Raw genomic sequence first — 13,290 nt, forward strand, 5'->3', positions numbered from 1 at the left:
TGCATGCTTTAGTAAACTATGCTAAATCTACCAGCCTAACTGAATTTTTATAGAATTCCTCTTCTAATTTTATGAAACAAATTATACTAGATGATTTCTAGTTAGCTTATTAATAGCATTAGCATTAATTCTTGTGAATAAGCTATGGGACTAAAAGTTACTAATACATGCGGTCCAATGAATTTTTTTCTTCTAGAAAAACTTAAGCCGATTTCATTAGGGAAGATCCGCAGCAAATGTGGAATAGCAAAAAATGGAGGGGAGTTCTTCCACATAAGAGTTGGGATTTTCAATGTCACTATTTGATACCAAATTCAGTACCAGTTCCACTTATTATGTGAGGTTAAAGGAGATTTGAGTTAAATCAAATCAATTTGAGTTATTATAAAATTGGGAAAATGATCAGTTTCATCTTTCACATTTCACAAAAATATTCTTTTCGTCCCTCACTTTTAAAACGAAACAATTTCGTCCTTGACATTTAAAAACTGAAATTATTACATCCATGAACCCAAATTTCAATCTGAATCAAACCACCAATCAACCGGATTACAAATTTTGGGGGTGTAACTGGTAGATCACTTAGCTAACTCTACTTGATATTTATGTGAAATTTAATGAACCTAAAAAGAAAAAATAAAAAATTATTATATAAAAAGAAAAATTAATCTTTTCTACATTATTATTGTATACACTGACAGTTTTATGTACCACCATATCATTTTAATTTTAATTTAAACATCAAATTTTATATTTATGATACACATCTAGATTTGCAAGCGGATATACTAACGGTGCATGAAAAGATTTATCAAAAAAAAAACTCTACTATTTCAAGACAAAGAATGGCCTTTTATGTTATAATTTTTATTTTTTTTGGTTTAATAAATGTCATGTAAATACGATGAAGTTGACCGAATGATCTCTCAATTCTATTTTCGAAATTTATTACTGGGTTATTAAATGATTTGATTTAGATTGAAAATTAGGTTCAAGGATGTAATAGTTTTAATTTTTAAATGTCAGGATGAATTTGCTTCATTTTAAAAGTGAGGGACGAAAAGAATATTTTTGCGAAATGTGAGGGATGAAGCTGGTCATTTTCCCTATAAAATTAAAGAATACATGACAATTTAAATAAATAGCACCCTTGACATAAACATAGAAGTAGTATGAGTTGCACCTAGGATCCCATATACTCACATAATCTAATAAAAGATTAGCAAAACAGTGGGCAGCACCACTTAAACATTTAGGCACCCATGAAAATTTTCAACAACCAATATTCTGCAATAATTCAAGAATATCATTAACTAACATCCCATCGGTATACCGAGTCGTCAGAGTCCAGATGTTGGATCATTTTAATTAGTCTTTGAGAACGCGATGCAATGATTAAGATCTTTTGTAACGTCCCACGCCCAATAGCCTGACCCAACAGCCTTTTGAGCTGACGTTAGGTTCTCAAAATCGTTAATGCAAAGTTATTAGTAATTCAATGGGTCGGATGTTATATACGATTTCTTTTCTTTTCATGGATTCGATATGGGATATTTCACTCTTTCCATCTTTTAAAACTCTGCATTCTCACAAAATCTACTTTAGGTTGTGCGCAAATTCTAGAGGTGGCTCTTTAGAACTTTGCATTCTCATTAGTCATGCGCGAATTTTAAAGGTGACTCGTTAGCTTGTGCGCAAATTAGAACTTTGCATAAATATTGTCATAAAGCCTGTTACAGTTCAAATTATCCACTTAGTCATGTGCGGATTCTAGACGTGGCTCATACGGGTTTTAAAATTGGCCCTCATCCGACGTGACACTTAACTCCATATAATATTTAGTTTCTTGCACTTCTTTGCGCAATGTGAACCATAACTTGCTAGTCTAGACTTACTCCACGCAGATTCGCTCTAATACCACTTGTAACGCCCCTGTGCCAGTCGGACTGACCCAATATCTTTTGAGCTAAAATCACGGGATCAAAATGATTAATCCAAAGTTATTGATAATTTGATGGATTGGACGTTATATATGATTCCTTTTCTTTTCCTCCATCGGATGTAGGATATTTCATCTTTGTATCATATTATAATTAGAATGTCAATTCTAATTCTAATGTGATAAAACAAAGATTATATTATATGTAAAATATTCTGAATTCAAAATCTCTTACTTGAGAACTGCAACTTGAGAAGCCCAAGATCCTTAATTGGAGATGGGGGAGAAAGGGGGCAAAATGAAAAATGAAATGAGGTAAAGTTTTACTCAGTTTCAATCCTTAAAATGATTCAGTAAAATTATGAAGTCTGAACTCTAATTCGTGTTATCAATTTTTGCAAATATGCTTGACCAAAAAAATCATATCCAAGACACAATGAATGTTGAAATTTAACCGTTAATCAATTTGCCTTGCCGTTCTTAGTGTTAGACTCTTCATTTTGCACTAAAACAACCAATTCTCATGCTTGGGTTCGGCTAACATAGCTTGAAACTCAGCTCGTAGAAGCTATTTGATGAATTACTAGGGAACTTCCAATATTGATTTGAATATTTTTTAAAACTGATTCAGGGGTAAAAAAAAAAAATGCATCACAAAATTATGGCCCTTAACGGGGACAAACATGATCAAAATCTTGGTGTGAGATTTGTGGCCACATTATATGTTGATCAAAAGACAAACATGGTACGCTCCTCCACCTACCAATTGAGGCCAAAATTTTTACTTTGTGGGTTGTTAATGTGTCTATAGACCGTTGTCATTGCTGAGCAGCTATTTTCATCAAAGACTAATGTCCAATTCATGTAACATCAAATTGAATAATATTCTAAGCAGCTTTTTTGGCCAGCATCAAAGACCGTTGGTATTCATTTTGACCATTTGGCCAGCACTTGCAGGCGGAGACCTAAGTCTTCTTCTCACCTTTTTTCCTCCATTAACCAAAGCCACAAGTAGAATAGTCAAGTATCGTGCCTGGAATATCTAACCGTGCTGTGTAGGTTGTGTAACTGATGCTACTAAATTTTTTTAAAATTTATTAGGGACCAATTTTCTATTCAACGGACTACATTGATCAAATTTTTATAGTTAAGGGACTAAGACTTAGCCATGATAACAGAACAATGACATTAATTAAGACAAAGGACCAAGATTTTCAATTTTCTAATAGATGTCTTACTATAATGTGGAATTCGGCAATATTTCAATAAGGGTTCATAGTGCCATATTCATCAAAACTTTACAGAATGCCAGTCAAAACTTTTCGTATCAATATTTCACATTTGTAAATATGGATGCTTGCCCCGTGCTAATTTGACTGGTTTCGTAATCTGGTAGTTATCAGTAGGTTCCGTGATTGATTCTATGAGTTACACAAGTTCACTGTGTATTCTTGAAGTAAGACTCTACATAATTTTAAGGGATTAACCTGATCGAAAATCTGAAATACCTCTAAATGAAAAACAAATGTGGATGCTATTTTTTAAGCCAGTCATTCCTCGCATCTCATTGCTTTAACACCACAGAATATTTATTTTTTGGCACTTGAAAGATTGCTTTCCAATAGTTTCGGAGCAATTCAAGTAACTCATTCATTCTTTAGTTTCCTACAATTTTCAGTTAAATCATAAATGTTACCATACATTGGCCAATTTTTATGAAGATAAAGGAACTAAATTGAGAAGTAATGTAGATAGCCTGTCACCTTCATGAAGATAAGGAACTTAATCAAGAATCTCTCTCATCCAATAGGGTCCAAGGATATTGGAATTCTCACAATACGTTTTGGGTCCCAATACTTCCAAATGGGCTGGATGTTATACAGTCACACCAAGCAAAGTGTCCAATTTTAACAATTGAGATTTAACATGTCGCAAAACCAACAAAATTATTTTTGCAACAAGTTTAATTGTTCCAGGAGTCTTTAAATGCATGTAAAGCCTCAAGAAAAGATCGAATGCTCTAAATTTACTTCTTTTTTTTTTTTTACCTTAAAAATGATCAACAGTGATTTCCCACTTATCCCTTGATGACTCTAACCAGTGATCAATCGGTTGTTTTGTTATATCTTCGGCTAAGAAAATCCATCAATTATGACATAGATTATAAGACACCAACATAATGATAGAATTATTACACAAATAATTGCGCGTAAGACAGAGACCAATTCCACCACAAATGTACTAGGTCAGTTGCGCCAATAAAGTCAGGAGAAAATCCCGAAGATAAATTAACATTACCTTTTTTTTTTTAGAGAGAAAACAAACATAATTTTTTCTTGTAAAAGTAGAAAACTGGATGTAAACTAGCAAGAAAATTGAAGGAACCCTTATCATTATTCAAAATAGATGGTGGTGATGGTGGTGCTTTCCCTCGGCTTTTTCTTCTTCTTTTTTGGCATTATTTTTCTCATGATGCTCATGGAATGCCAATCCGCCAGCTCCAACTGCAGCTGCTGCACCAATCTCTTCTTCTAACTTGTGCCTGTGGGCATTCTGCGGATCCTTCTTGGCCTCGTGCTTCTCATGCTGACCATCATTCCATGCAAATTCATACCATAGATCAGCTAACAAAGTTCAGAAATTATTTTGGCTCAGACCATATTAATTAATGTCTACAAGTTTTAGTATAGTACTTGGGCTTGGTTTGCTCAGGAATCACTTCTAGTTTTCAATCTTTCGATATCTTAGAAATAGCGGATGATGTAACACCTTTTAGCCACTTGCAGATCTAGTCCATTTTGAACCCACTATCATATGGGTTTTAAGAAAACTGGATTTTGACGTTCTCCAAAATAAAATGCAACCTCTCCTCCTAACAGTAGAGTATACAAATGAATGTCCGCTACTGTCTAACCCATCATCAATCTTGATTTTAGGGGAGACGTCTAACAATAGTTGTACCAAAAATTGATGCATAAATCTTCACCTTCTGTGAATGAAAAGCATGATTAATCCTTTTTTTTTTTGGTGTTTTTTTTTCGGGGGGGGGGGGGGGGGGGGGTGGGGGTTAAGAACACCAGCAAGGTTAAGTATTTGATTGATTAATCTATGGGAAAATAAACCAGCATAAATCAAGAACATTAGAATTTTACCAAAGCGTAGGCACCAGCTGCAGCAGCTGCAAGCTCATCGAGCTCCTCAAGATGCTTGTGGTGTTTCCTTTCTTCCTCGTTGTGGTGGCCGAAGAGATGGTGGTGCTGAGTCTGATCAGCCATTGTGGTTGTCAATTTGTAATGGTTAAGAATGAAAATTTGATATAAATATATATATATATATATATATATATTGAGTATTGAGTGCTAGGAATTTCATGACATTGCTATTTATAGGTGATCCTTTCCCAATCAGTTGGGATAAATCCTAATAGTGGGAGACGGAAGGGGCGCAAGAAATGGCCATACCTCAACGTTCTATTAGTTTTCTTTTATTCGATGAAAGTAGACAAGTTTTTAAAAAAAAAAGAAAAAAGAAAAATGAACCTCAAGTTGCATTTACATTTATGCTAGAAAAAAATGAAAGTTTTGACTTAATTAGTGTTCAATGTTTAAGTATAATAGACATTCATTATTCAATCTGCTGGAGTTGTATGTTAACTAAGAACATTGTTTAGTTGGTCCTCCTGTATCATGAACAATTCTAAATTGATCATATCTGTAACCTTATTAAGTTTAAGATAAGTGTGTATTGGTTTGAGTCAATGCTAATTTAGGACATTTACTTCCACCTTTAATTGTGATGATTTAACTGTACATCATTGCATTTGCAGAAATTGTGGAGTCAATGCTAATTTAGGACATTTACTTCCACCTTTAATTGTGATGATTTAACTGTACATCTTTGCATTTGCAGGAATTATGGAGTCGAATTTAATTTGAGCTTTTCTCTATTTAAATTTAATAAGGAAATGCAATCCAGATGTTTAACATCTTTTATTGATTTCTTTTTTTCTCATTAAACATGCCACTCGATCTGATAATCAACACCATAACAAATTTCATTTCGAGTAACGTCACAAATTGTTGGGAAAAACAAATTTCTATGCGGATCATCAGATAGAGCCCAAAAGAATACTCATCCTCCTTTGAGCATATTCCAAACTGATATCTAATTTTTATACTGCAATCAAACATTTCATTAATAACAACAGCACTTCACACAAACTCTAATCAAGTCAGCAGCGCCAACAAAATCAGGCGCATCTCTCAAATGAAAAACAACACTTTTTTTTTTTTTGCTGAGTAACAGATTATTAAACATGATTATTGGTTGTAAGAGCTCAATACTGGAAATAGACAAAGGGAACAATATTAAAAAGACCACCCAAGGATTAATGAAAATCAGAGTGGTTAAACTAAAATAGGTGGTGGTGGTGCTTTCCCTCAGCCTTTTTCTCTTCTTTCTTGGCATCCTTCTTCGCGTGATGCTCATGGAACGCAAATCCACCAGCACCCACTGCAGCTGCTGCAGCAATCTCTTCTTCTATCTTGTGCTTGTGGGCATGATCCGGATCTTTCTTGGACTTGTGCTTCTCATGCTGGATTATGGAAATTTCGAAAAAAAAAAAACAAACAAGAAATTAGTGAAGCCAAAAACCATGTCCTACTGAGTTTAGAGATTTTTTTTTTCATTTTTGGTATTAGTAATAAGAGTTTATGATACAGTCAATTGACTGCAAAATTTTTAGTACAATTAGAACATAGAATTCAACACAACACTATAATTAGACCATACCATACGATTTTATCCCTCCTAGAGATTCTTTAATTTTTTTTTTCGAAAGAGAATTTTCTGATTTACTGAACGACCCTTTTGATATTGGACGTATATAATCTTTGATTGTCTGATCAAACGAAATAATAACAAAAATGTTTAGTCTTTATGGACTAATAAAAAAAAAATCTGAGTTTGTGGCCTCTTATGGACAAGCATGCCTTCGTGGCTTATCATGAAAACTGAGTTATATAAGCAAAAGGATCAAAAAATGGGAAATATACCAAGGCATAGGCGCCAGCAGCGACAGCACCAAGTTCACCAAGTTGCTCAAGGTGCTTGTGGTGCTTTCTTTCTTTCTCATAATCATGTGCTGGCTCTCCACCGTAGCCTCCAGAGTAGGTGGTGTCGGAGTAGGCAACGGCTTCGACAGGCTTCTCCTCCTTGTGGTGGTGGAAGAGGTGGTGGTGGTGCTTCTCTTCAGCCATGATACTCTTAGTGGTGTAAAACTGATAATAGGACAACTTAGGGCAAAAAACCTCGGCGGCCATTAAACTATTGTCGGGATCATGTTTTGGTCATCGAACTATTTTTTGTTAATAATTGACCACTAAACAACTTAATCAGTAGACCTGTGGCCATTTCGTCGGTAATGGCTCTTAATTTCTGAAATTAGCATGACACGTGGCAAAGCACAGGGCAAATTTGTTCAACAAATTCAGTAGTATTTCCAGCTTCTTTGCACATTTGCTTGGATGACGATTTCTTTTCACGCTTGGATAATGGAATTAAGAAATCTAGCAGATCTCAAGACTCTCAACGAACAATATTCGAAGTTCCATTTTTTGGAGATCGTTGTTGGATAAATAGCTACAACAATGTTAACACTATCTGCTTGAGTCGTGCGTAGCACTGTCCTAAGAAACTATTTCATGAAATTGAAATGTTTCCCCAGGATTAAACAAGTCTTCTTCTAGTTGTTGCTAACAAGAAAGACAAGATTTCTTCTTGTTGCAAACTAGAAGGACCAGAACTAGCAAATTAAAACCAGCAGATATATATATATAAAAGACAAGAAGATGAGAACAAAATTATCAATAGGATATCAACTAACAAAAAATAAAAGAGAGAAAGAGAGAGAGAGAGCAGCTATCAAAAGATATCAACTGAAGCTGCTGGGGTGATTTTCTGAGGAGGGAATGGATCCTATTTATAGATTTTAGAGTGAGGTGCAACCCTTCCCACTTCCGATGTGGGACAAAAGACTGCAACTCTTCTCACTTCTCAATGTGGGACAAAGAAAATAATACTTCTCATTTTTCGATGTGGGACAAAGAATATTTTGAAATACTATATATTTTACAACAATCTCCCTCCTATTTCAAAAAATTCTTTGGATAAAGGAAGAATTTTAAAAGTACTCTGCTGAATTTGGTTGAAATGTAATTAGATTGGTGTCTTTTGGACTATGAACTAAACATAGATTGATAAAACATGATCTACAGAATTATTGGTGAAATATAAATTTCTATGAACCAATAACTCTTGATGTATGACAGAGATTTTATCAATCACATTACAACCCATAATTTGCTGTTAACGCGATTTTGCGCTTTTTGGCCATGCGCCTGCCTGGTTATTCATGAGAGCTCTAAAGATTTGACCAATGGATCTTATAGGAGCGGCCCCACTCCACTCTCATATAGGTGAATTCATCAAGTGTGTATTGCTTTAACTACACCTCCCTAATGGGATATGAATTCATTAAGAGTTTTAACTCATCCTCACAATTACTCAAAGTACTTCTCTCTGGAGGGACTTAAATTGAAGTGCTTTACCATCAATATTGACTTGTTATTACCCATATGAACCTATTTCATGGGATCACCAATCACATAGGTTGGGTTACTGTCTCTATTGACAACTTGTTGGTCGAAGTCCCATTTCTTTTGTAGTTTGAAGAATCAATTTTCTTCCTACGGGTTTAGTCAGAGGATCGGCCAAATTCAACTCTGACTTTACATAATCAATGGAAATAATTCCATCTCTAAGCAGCTGCTTTACGACATCATGTCTCAATCTCATGTGTTGACTTTTACAATTATACGATTTATTTTTAGTTATGGCAATCGCTGCTTGACAGTCACAATGTATGGACATAGGAGGCAACAAATCCTTAGTTGAAGGAATATTAGCTAAGAAATTTCTCAACCACTCGGCCTCAGTCCCTGTCAGTTCCAGAGCTACAAACTCTGACTCCATTGTTGATCTAGCAATGATTGTCTGTCTAGCATATTTCCATACTATTGCACCACCACCAAGGGTGAACACATAACCACTAGTGGATTTCGTATCATTTGAATCAGAGATCCAATTAGCATCACTGTAACCCTCTAATACAGTGGGAAATCCACTATACAGGATACCAAAATTCATGGTACCTCTCAAATATTTCATTAGTCTGACTAATGCAAACCAATGCTCACGGTTGGGATTATGGGTATATCTACTCAGTCGACATACAGCATAAGCTATACCAGGTCTAGTGAAATTCATCAGATGCATCAGACTCCCAATAATCTGAGCATATTTAGACTGAACAATTGGGTCACCATTATTTTTCTTTAATTGAGTGTTAGCATCATAAGGAGTACTCACAGGTGTCACATCATAATTTTCGAACTTCCTAAGAAGTCTCTCTGTATAATGTTCTTGTGACAACATTATACCATCACCTTTCCTTATGATTTTAACACCCAATATTATTTTGGATTCACCCAAATCTTTCATATCAAAATTAGAAGACAAAAAATATTTAGTACTATTTACAATATCTAGACTAGTACCAAATATAAGCATGTCATCCACATATAAACTGATTATCACATATTGATCATTTATAATTTTGAAATATACACATTTATCCACTTCTACAGACGAGAATCCATCTTTTATCAAGACTTGATCAAATTTCTCATGCCACTGTTTAGGAGCTTGTTTTAGACCATAAAGAGATTTAATTAGTTTGCAAACCTTATTTTCTTGTCCAGATACAATACATCCCTCAGGTTGAAACATATAAATTTCTTCTTCTAAATCACCATTTAAAAAGGCTGTTTTGACATCCATTTGATGAATAACAAGTTTATGGATAGAAGCTAAAGCAAATAAAACTCGAATAGACGCAATTCTAGTTACTGGTGCAAATGTATCAAAATAATCAATATTTTGTTTTTGAGAAAATCCTTTTGCTACTAAACGAGCTTTGTACTTTTCTATAGAGCCATCAGAGTTATATTTTCTTTTAAAAATCCATTTGCAACCAATAGGTTTTGCACCAGGAGGTAAGTCTACCAAAATCCAAGTTTTATTTGACAAGATAGAATCAATTTCAGATTTAATTGCTTCTTTCCAAAATTTACACTCAGGAGAAGAAATAGCATCGGAGTATGTTAAAGGATCATTATCAACAAGAAAGGTTTGAAAATCTTTTCCAAATGAAAATTCTTTTCTTGGCCTTTTGCTCCTTCTTAATTCCTCAATTGGAATAATTTCCTTATTTATTTCAACAGGTGTATGAGAAATTTTACTAGACAGTGGAAAAATATGTTCAAAAAATTCAGCATTCTTTGTCTCAATAATTGTATTACAATCAAGTATATCACTTCTTAACACAAGAAATCTATATGCAGCACTATGTTCAGCATATCCAATAAACATACAATCAGAAGTTTTAGAACCTATTTTCCTTTTCTTAGGTTCAGGCAACAAGATTTTAGCAAGACACCCCCAAACTTTTAAATATTTCAAATTTGGTTTATAATTTTTCCATAACTCATAAGGTGTTTTGCCAGTCTTTTTATGTGGGATTCTATTTTGTAAGTGACATGCAGATAATATAGCTTCTCCCCATAAATTATCTGGAGCATGAGAACTAATTAACATAGAGTTCATCATTTCTTTTAACGTTCTATTTTTCCTTTCAGCTACTCCATTAGATTCTGGTGAATAAGGTGGAGTTATTTCATGTATTATGCCTTCCTGTTCACAAAGGTTATCTAAAGTTAAATATTCTCCACCCCTATCTGATCTAATTCTTTTTATCCTTTTATTAAGTTGATTTTCTACTTCAGACTTATAGGATAAAAAGGCATTATAAGTATCATCCTTATTTCTAAGTAAATAAACTTTGGTATATCTAGAATAGTCATCTATAAAGGTGACATAATACCTTTTCCCACCTCTAGTCATTGTTTGTTTTAAATCACCTAAATCAGTATGAATTAAATTTAATAACTCAGTTTCTCTATGGACAGTTATACAACTTTTCTTTGTTATTTTAGCTTCTGCACATATTTCACATTTGTCCATATTATCATTAATACCAGAAATTAGGCCACATGATTGCATTTTCTTTATATAACCAATATTAACATGTCCTAATCTAGCATGCCATAAAGAAATGGAATCAACAATATAAGCAGAAGAAGATGCATTTTCATTGATCACATTGGAAATATTAAGTACAAAAAGTCCCTGATTACAATAGCCTTTCCCAACAAACACATTATTTCTTGTCATTATAATCTTATCAGATTCGAATGACACTTTCATCCCAACTTTTCCAAGCAAAGCCACAGAAACAAGATTTGCCCGAATATTTGGAACATGCAGCACATCATTAAGAGCCAAAGTATTTCCTGAAGTGAGTTTCAATAGTACTTTGCCCTTACCCAAAACTTTAGCAGTTCGTGAGTCTGCAAGGTAGACTAATTTTTCATCATCCCCTATTGAAGTATAGGAGGAAAACGCTTCTCGATTTGCACATATGTGCCGAGTAGCCCCAGAGTCTACCACCCATTCTTTAACATTAGCTGCAATGTTCACTTGAGAGATGACTGCAGCAATTATTTCATCTCCTTTGGTTAAATTAACCTTAGGAGGATTACCATTTGCTTTGTCACCTTTATTGTATCTATACAAGGCAGCATAATGTTCTGATTTTCTACAATAATGGCATTTGCCTTTCTTTTTCTTAAAGTTGGGAATATTAGGCTTGTAATTGGGATTTTTTGGTATATTATACTGGGACTTATTGGCTTGCACATAGCTACAATACACATCAAATAATTCATTTAAAAGTGTTTGTAAAATAGTATTTCGACATACCTTATTGGCATATTTCCACGACTCTTGTAGCTTGACATCTATGGTAGCAGCAGGTTGAGATTCCGTCAGTGCATAGGCCACTCCATGTATGTCGAGTAGAGAGTAGACACGTTCTTGCCACCTTTTGAAGTTTTCGTCAACAAAAACCTCAATTCTGGAGACGCCAGGAAATGGCTTCGCAAAAGGTAGTGTCACTGCAACAGTTGCTGATGAAAACTGTGGGGTGCTAACATTGTCAGATGCCGTAATTTCTTAGATTGTTGGATAAATAGCTACAACAATGTTAACACTATCTGCTTGAGTCGTGCGTAGCACTGTCCTAAGAAACTATTTCATGAAATTGAAATGTTTCCCCAGGATTAAACAAGTTTTCTTCTAATTGTTGCTAACAAGAAAGACAAGATTTCTTCTTGTTGCAAACTAGAAGGACCAGAACTAGCAAATTAAAACCAGCAGATATATATATAAAAGACAAGAAGATGAGAACAGAATTATCAATAGGATATCAACTAACAAAAAATAAAAGAGAGAAAGAGAGAGAGAGAGCAGCTATCAAAAGATATCAACTGAAGCTGCTGGGGTGATTTTCTGAGGAGGGAATGGATCCTATTTATAGATTTTAGAGTGAGGTGCAACCCTTCCCACTTCCGATGTGGGACAAAAGACTGCAACTCTTCTCACTTCTCAATGTGGGACAAAGAAAATAATACTTCTCATTTTTCGATGTGGGACAAAGAATATTTTGAAATACTATATATTTTACAACACGTGCCAGGCAAAACGCCTGTGCTTAATGCAAATACATAGCCAGTATCAGTTGAAATTTACTGGAGCTATTAGTAGGTGTGTGTGTTCTTCACACTAGTCGGGGAGGAGAAAGGAGAAGGGGAAAAGGTAGACAGCCTTGGACTACTTGGTGCTGGGTCCGGCATCCCCTTCCCCGGCTTCTCTGTCAAATCTTCCCAAGCCGTATGTATCTTCCACACCACTTGTAACTCTCTTTCTGCGCTCCGCAATCATTTCCAGATATGCCTGCAAAGAAAATTGTAAGATTTTTTAAGTCTTTGCTGTATATCAACTTCTTCATTGCTGAAAGGGCAAAACTAGATCAATGTCAGGCTCGGGCTTGGGCTCTTGGATGGTTAATTTGCCAGTGTTGTTGTGCTTATGATGCTGCCGCGTCCCGCACCAAACTGTGTCCAGTATAATGCGGCGGAATGAGGCTGACCAAATCTTAAACTGAACGCCCTCCGCCAGGAGTCGGGTGGTCTAGCACCATGGATCCGCGGTTGTTCCCGTGCACCTTCCCCATTAATTACTAGCAGTATCCGCTATCTTTACTTGAGAATTGAAATTAATTTGATTTCACCAGAGATGGATGTTGGAATTAGAAATTTGACAGAGTGTTTTTG

At 34.9% G+C, this 13,290-nt stretch overlaps 2 protein-coding genes across 2 annotated transcripts; both read right to left on the reverse strand.

Moving 5' to 3' along the window:
• Positions 1 to 4,051: 4,051 nt before the first annotated feature.
• Positions 4,052 to 5,354, reverse strand: LOC113711719 (abscisic stress-ripening protein 2-like). The gene is made up of 2 exons (XM_027234904.2): positions 5,092 to 5,354; positions 4,052 to 4,525 (listed from the first exon to the last, which is right to left on the reverse strand). The coding sequence occupies exons 1-2, from the start codon at positions 5,212 to 5,214 to the stop codon at positions 4,337 to 4,339; spliced, it is 312 nt and encodes a 103-aa protein (XP_027090705.1). The 5' UTR covers positions 5,215 to 5,354; the 3' UTR covers positions 4,052 to 4,336.
• A 733-nt stretch (positions 5,355 to 6,087) lies between these two features.
• On the reverse strand, positions 6,088 to 7,212 carry LOC113711718 (abscisic stress-ripening protein 1-like). The gene is made up of 2 exons (XM_027234903.2): positions 6,994 to 7,212; positions 6,088 to 6,533 (listed from the first exon to the last, which is right to left on the reverse strand). Exons 1-2 carry the CDS (start codon positions 7,195 to 7,197, stop codon positions 6,351 to 6,353), a joined length of 387 nt encoding a protein of 128 aa, XP_027090704.1. The 5' UTR covers positions 7,198 to 7,212; the 3' UTR covers positions 6,088 to 6,350.
• Positions 7,213 to 13,290: the final 6,078 nt, after the last annotated feature.

The sequence above is a fragment of the Coffea arabica genome, chromosome 10e (assembly GCF_036785885.1).
Source record: "Coffea arabica cultivar ET-39 chromosome 10e, Coffea Arabica ET-39 HiFi, whole genome shotgun sequence".
Lineage (NCBI taxonomy): Eukaryota > Viridiplantae > Streptophyta > Magnoliopsida > Gentianales > Rubiaceae > Coffea > Coffea arabica.